This window comes from Solanum tuberosum, unplaced genomic scaffold, assembly GCF_000226075.1.
Source record: "Solanum tuberosum cultivar DM 1-3 516 R44 unplaced genomic scaffold, SolTub_3.0 scf00092, whole genome shotgun sequence".
Classification (NCBI taxonomy): domain Eukaryota; kingdom Viridiplantae; phylum Streptophyta; class Magnoliopsida; order Solanales; family Solanaceae; genus Solanum; species Solanum tuberosum.
The window spans coordinates 214,067-221,030 of NW_006239019.1; the positions used below are offsets into that span (position 1 = coordinate 214,067).

The 6,964-nt window shown below is 35.8% G+C and overlaps 1 protein-coding gene and 1 long non-coding RNA gene across 2 annotated transcripts in view; one reads left to right on the forward strand and one right to left on the reverse strand.

The window, feature by feature from the left end:
* Nucleotides 1-426: 426 nt before the first annotated feature.
* LOC102589544 (THO complex subunit 1) overlaps nucleotides 427-6,964 on the reverse strand; it is a 22,329-nt gene continuing 15,791 nt past the window's right edge. The window contains exons 16-21 of the mRNA XM_006347614.2: nucleotides 4,755-4,821; nucleotides 4,095-4,166; nucleotides 3,836-3,886; nucleotides 1,667-1,726; nucleotides 1,428-1,577; nucleotides 427-995 (exon numbers count right to left, since the gene is read on the reverse strand). Coding sequence (XP_006347676.1) covers nucleotides 732-995; nucleotides 1,428-1,577; nucleotides 1,667-1,726; nucleotides 3,836-3,886; nucleotides 4,095-4,166; nucleotides 4,755-4,821 — 664 coding nt within the window. The 3' untranslated portion in view covers nucleotides 427-731. The remainder of the gene's footprint in view (nucleotides 996-1,427; nucleotides 1,578-1,666; nucleotides 1,727-3,835; nucleotides 3,887-4,094; nucleotides 4,167-4,754; nucleotides 4,822-6,964) is intronic.
* Nucleotides 5,412-6,964, forward strand: part of LOC102589330 (uncharacterized) — a 2,173-nt gene continuing 620 nt past the window's right edge. The window contains exon 1 of the long non-coding RNA XR_367350.2: nucleotides 5,412-6,254. This is a non-coding gene — a long non-coding RNA (uncharacterized lncRNA). The remainder of the gene's footprint in view (nucleotides 6,255-6,964) is intronic.

A 6,964-nucleotide genomic window follows, 5' to 3' on the forward strand; every position in this document is an offset into this window, starting at 1 on the left:
TTTCACAAGAGATAAGTTTATATTTTCACGTCATTAATATTCCATGAGATAAATTCGATTGCTAAGAACAAAAATTAAAGGGATATCTTTACCCCTAGTACTTGAATATTGTCTTTAGTTTTGATATTTGTACGAAAATGGCCTTCAAGTTTAATAAGAAAAAATTGGGCTCAAAAGATGGCAGCAATAGCTCAACGAGATTCATAGTGGCATGCAAATCATGCTAGATCGATTTCATTATGCCCAATATACCTTCAACATAAGATATGATGTGTCACAACAGTGGCATACAAGTCATGTCAAATTAATAGGATTTCATGCTATATGAAACTTTGTTGGATAACTTATGAACTCTGCCGGAATATCATAATTACATTTAAATTTGAAAAGCTTATTTAATCTAAGACAACTATAACATGTTGTGCATTTTGCAAGTATCTCATAATAAAATTGAACTTCCGTGTTATCAAACAAACAACATAAAAGGTAATTATTAATAATTTAATACACAACATCCATTCTTCAATCTCACCATTGTTACTTGCAACGAATACCACCTTTCTCTCCAACTAATTGAACTTTCGACTAAAAATTAAGATCTATGCAACAATGTGTCTGTCAAGCTTCTTCAGCAACTGACATAAGTTAACATGGTACAAATTCAGTTCAGATTAGGTGGATTGTTGACACACGTTACACAGGTTAGGTGCACAATCCAATACGCGCTTGGATTAGCCAGCTGTATCTGTTACATCTTCTGCATCTGTTTCTCCATCAATCATCGCCGTCTCTGCTTCTGTGTCTGCTTCAGTCTGCCCTGCTTCTTGAGCAACATCTGTATCAGAGCTTTGCTTCTGATTATCCTCTGGAGTAGGAGTTTCTTCCTGAGATATGTTAACAGTAGCTATTCCTGCATCTGTATCCATGGGAGCAGCAGATGCTTCAGGATCCGCTTGGCCCACTTCATTGTCCATCTCACTTGGTGGTGTTGCAATCTAGACAAGATTAAACGAAAAGAACCATTAAGAGCAGAAAAAAGGAGGACTAATGAATTAGAAATCCAAAGAAATTGTATTCGTTTCACCATTCGCAAGCACAATCTCTATTTTAATTTAAAACCAAGACAGGCCAGAATGAACTATAAAAGGCGATTAAAAAATTGTTACATAATTGAAGTGATACACTCTAATTTGGTGAGCTTTTGACAAATGTGAAAGTTTAATGTTGTGGAAGGGTATTCTTGTTTATATTGTGTGCAGACCATGTGGCACACAGGACATGAAAACCTGGGGAAATTTCAAACACAGAAAGATGCTTGAGTCTAATGGTGAAGCCACTTACTATCTTCAAGTCAGCACAGAACTGCCACAGGGATTAACTTGCAGGAAAAGAAATGGAAACTGGGAACATAAGCAAACATAAGGTACCTGATTTTCGTCTGCTTGTTGTGCTGAGTTTTTTGTGTCCTCCTTCTTAGTCCGCTTAGTCCTTTCGCTTGGTTTAGCTTGATATCTGGCCCGTACTTCATTAGACAAAAGCTCCAGAGGCACTACCCCCTCAATACCATGTTCTGTAAACTGAAAAAGAACAAGTAACATATTGCATTGAGAATTTAATAACATTTAATGATAAAGACTTGAAATCACACCCATAAATTAGCTCATACTCTGGAAAATCCTTCCAAGTCTTGCCGGGCTGAAAACCGCAAACCTTTCCAACAATAGACCTGGATAGATCCCAGGATATCATTACAACATGCAACCAACAAAAAGAAGTCAAAGAAATATGCATCATAAGCAGGCATAAAGATGTATGATGATATCAACCCAACAATTTTCTCCGTGGGTTCTCCATTATACTTTATAGATCACGTATTACCTACTGCTATATGTGCCATCTTCCAGATAGCACGAGAACAAATATCCTTATTACACCTGCCTAGAAGGTGTATGTTTGATCACCACACTATCCCAACAAATGAGCAAGTATATTGGGAATACTCGTCTTTAGGTGAGAGAGTGAAAGATTAGGTGTGCTCATAGGAACATTTCTGACAGAACATCTACGGGTTCTCACCCCTGAGGGAAGAACACTTCTGATGAAAACTCAATCCCAAACTAGCTGGAGTATGACTACATGCATTCTCTGTATTAATTCAGCTCCATTCTAATTTGATTATTAACTGGCTGCCAGTCTACCGCAAGAATCCGCCTCTTTTGTGACTAGCTATTTCTGTGAAGCTCATATGTGTAGAGTCTACAATTGTTGAACAAAATGTGTAGGGTTTACACTTACAATGAATACCTGAAGAATTTGTAGTACAGAATTAAAAGAAATAGTAGTTATAATAAATCCCTCAAGTATATAGCGCTTTAATACTTCATATTCAAGCATAAGACTCATTTATCCCCTTTGGGCTGACCAGTGGAGTGTGAACAGTGATGTGACTACTCCCTCATGGGTTGAGAAATAAAACTTCCGGGATGAGTTTATTGACCTCCATGGTCTGGCAAAAGAGCAAGACTGCCAAGAAATAGTAAGACTGTCCCATGAACTTATCCTTCTCACATAAATCTCAGTTTCTGCATTAGTAATAACCATCAATTATTTAATTCAGAATACGTCATCTGGGCCTCTCTATAATATCCATCTTCAAGTAAGCCAAAATTTATCTAATAGCAAAAAACTTTATCTTCTACTCTCTCTCTCATATCAACTATCTGGCTCCTGGTCTGGGTTTATGAATGGCATGTTGAAGACTTTGTTGATGTTGTTCAATAGAATGCAAAGAACACGTTTAGTCACTCGGAATGGACTTCACAAGTGAAAAAGACTAAAAAGTAACCTACATGAATTTTGTAGGAGTAAAAAGGAAACAAGTAAATAAATTTAGAGGAACTACTACAGATTGCTCGTAAGCAAATACTATTGCAATGAATTTAGCACGTGCCACTTAAGTACTGTTTAGAAACTGAAGGGGCAAGAGTTGATCATGTGATGGAGTAAAATGACAACTTAAGAATAATTCAAGGGTGTAGCACCAAAACATTTCAACAAAATGACAGCTTGGAAATCAAAAGTACGCGACTTCTGTTCTCATTGAAGTTATGAACTATCAGCTATATCTGTATATCGAGACAAACCTTTTCCTTATCTCTTTTTAACTGAGAAAGTGTTTAACTTTTTTTATCTGATGCAAAATCTTTACTTCGTCCAGCTTTGAGGTTTATACAAGTCCTGTATATTTTATTATTAGGTGCCAGTCCTGCATATATATGTAGAGATAAATATATGGCAACACAGTTCTTTTATATTCTAATGTAAATGAGCTTTAGCTACTTCTTTTTATCTGTTGAATGAGTTTTAGCCTTTAGCTACTTGCGTGCATATATACTTCGTTATGAGTTGATCAGTTCGGCATAAGTATAGATGATTATGATACAAAATGACTCCTAATATTTCAGTGAAATACATCAGAGTCAGCTAGAATTCTGTTGCTACAATGTCTTCTTTTTGAGAAAAGGTAACTTGTATTATAAACACAGGAATACTCAGGACGTATTCCAGTAACACTTGCAATCAGAAATACAAAAGTGTTGTTGTTTTCCTATGAACTCATTAAGGACTCTAAGATACTAGGGATATCCTCATCTTCATGAGGATATTCATGTTTACACCAAAAATAGAAAAGAGCTAAACATTTCAGCTAAACAATGTCTTCTTAAACATGCCATTATTGGAAATAAGAGGTCATTTGAGCTGTAACCAAGAACAAAATGCCATGGTGGTAAGAAGTGTAGGGAAAAAAACAAGTAGAAAAGATGAACAGACTAACCCGATTGTTTTTGTGATGGTATTCTGCTTCTATTCCAGCAGATTCATCCATCTATCAGATCAGAAGAGATAAAAATCAAACTCAGAAATCAAGGAAATACTACAAAGACACCTGTTCCTACTGCAGCAAAGGGACTAACACAAAGTAGACATTAGAGGGAACATCTTCTGCAAAAGTTCTCCACTTGTGGGATTACACTAGGTATGTTGTTATCTCCTGCAAAAGTAACTTTTCTAAAAGAGAACTAATGGATGCTTACATCTTCTGCCAGAGGTTTCCAGTATTTTGTGATAGCGGGAGTGGACACACGTTGAGCATCAGTTAAAGCACTCTGGAGGAAAAACAGAAAAGAGATGTTTATGTCATTAGCATTCAACGTCAAAATGATGCTCTGTCTTCTTCAGAGTCCAGATGCCTTGGATAAGACATGTTAGAAACTACAAATTCATATTTTTAGTTTTTCGGAAAATACAAATTCCAAGTCATGGAATAATTATTATTTTTTATAAGGTAAAGGTTAAAAGTCATGGAATAATTAGAATGGAAGGCTAACGGGTTGTTAGTCAGAATTTGAGTAAAGAGTGTGCATATCTGTAACTGACATCAACTTTGGCACACACCACTTCTTATTGAGTGTCATCTCAATGAAGGGACTACGCTGGCACACACCACAGTATGAGTCGGTGTTGTGTGTACAAAATGCATGTAAAGGACGCAGATCATTTACTATAGTGTAATTTGCAACAGAACTGTGGACCTTAGCATATGATTTTGTCAATGAAAGAGTTCTAATTATTTTGTGTATCATTGTGACAGTATCAGTAAGTTCCTCATACAGCGCCACAGAAAACTAATGTGATAAATATCTTGCTACAGGGAATCATGCAAGCAGCAAGTAATAAGTTAATGAAAAACAAACCGAATACTGATCAGCCCATTTCCACAATTGGGAGAGTTCTCTGTTTCCAAGACTCCATCGTGGCCGACTGCAAGTAAGGAAAAAAGAATACAGTTAAGTATCATCTAAGTTATGGGTAAAGGGGACAAAAAACAGCAGCAGTTTGAATTCTTGAAAAGATGATCAGCTAAGTAGAAAGGTTTAGAAGGAACTAGGAACTAGTGACTAAACATATCTATTTATTCTCCTTGGCTTCTCAAGGCAGAATACCAAACTTTTTGTCGCTATTTGGTTACATAGGCTGCTGAGGGTGGGATAAACAACTATTCCCGGCAGATGGGTCCACAATGTGTTCAGGTGAAATAGGCCATAAGGGCACAGTTTAGCAAACAATGTCTTGTTCCCAACAGGATTTGAGAAAGCACAATTCAAATTGCTGAAAGACAGCTGAATGACATCATCTACAATAGAGATGTGATATGCATACATAGTAATTTTAAAACAAATTATACAGTTACCCAGTGCAAAAGCACCAAATATCACAAACCAACTAAAATTCACAAAATTGAAATATTTACAAACTGTTGTGTAAAGAGTACTCCTCCGACCCAATTTATGTGATATTGTTTGATTTGGCACGGAGTTTAATTTTTTAATAAGGTAACTTGGTATGGAGTTAAAGGGAAAAAAAGACTTTTGAAACTTGTAGTCTAAAATAAGTCATAGTTGTTTGTGTTGCTATAAATCATCTCATTCAGGGTAAAATGGGCATGTTTAAGTTAAATAGCAACTAAATATAGAAATGAGTCATTATTTTTGGGACTTATGTAATACCCTATATTAAAATAAGGGCATAATTGTCATTTAGCTCTCATTTAAAAAAAAAGGGGGCTGAAAGCCCTAACAGAAGCAGCAGCAACGCTGCAACTTCAGCGATCAAAAGAAAAAAAAAGGACTCTTCTTGTTCTATAGTGAGCGAACGAACGAAGGAGAAACATAAATTTAAATTGAAAGCCTTGGCTCTCAAACTAAAGAGAGAGGTGGAAGAAGAAGAAGAATGAGAAGAAGGTAAGTTTCTTAACTTAATCTAAAGGTTGAATTTGTATCTTCCATGACTATAAGATTGGGAATTGGGAAGTTGAGAAACATGGGTTTAGAAGAAAAAGAGGAAATTTATCTCATTCTTATGAACCAAGTGAATATAGTCAATGATTTGAACTGTAAACTTTGGTATTGGGCTTATATGCAATAAGAGTAATTGGGCAGTAAGGTTAGGTTGATCTTTTTACAGCGAGAATTGACCAAGAAGAGACTAATGTGTGTGATTAAAGCACTAATTAAGTGATTGGGCAGATTTCGAATCAGCCATGAAACCTCTAGGGCTGGGTTTTTTAAAAATGTAGTATGAATTACCTAAATGAAGGAGTTAACACGAAATTATTATGAATGTGATTATAGATTGACCAAAGGAATTCATACGGAGTAATCGAGTGGCAAGCTTGGTAACTCAACACAAGTACTGTGAGTAGTAATCTTACCACAATTGATGTTTTATAACTTGCATGACTTTCACATGGTTTATAAAGCAAATGTGTTACTGAATGTTTTAACTTGCATGTGGGACAAGTCTCTTACTAGACTCAACACAAGTACTGTGAGTAGTAATCTTACCACAATTGATGTTTTATAACTTGCATGACTTTCACATGGTTTATATAGCAAATGTGTTACCGAATGTTTTAACTTGCATGTGGGACAAGTCTTTTACTGGATATGATACTGAAAAGATCATTTGAGATGAACTCATTCTTACAAGATATGATTACTGATATTGAAAAGGTTTTACACTTATTTGAGAAATAGTATTTTGACAGGTGATTGTTAAACTTTGAAATGTTCTGATTTGGTAAGATATAAATGTTCTATCTGATTTTGAAATGCTTCTACAGATTATAAAAAAAAGTATAAATGGGAGTAGACCTTGATGAATCCCGTAGCTAACGGCGGGTTCATTAGACCTGGTGCACCTTGTAGTTCTGATTACTAGATTATAAGAAAAGTATAAATGGGAGTAGACCTTGATGAATCCCGTAGCTAACGGCGGGTTCGTTAGACCTGGTGCACCTTGTAGTTTTGATTATTGATAAAGCCCTTGCTAGTGGGAAGGTAGAACTAGTATACTGTTACTGATATCCCTCGAGTAGGGATCTACTGATATGAATAATTAACTC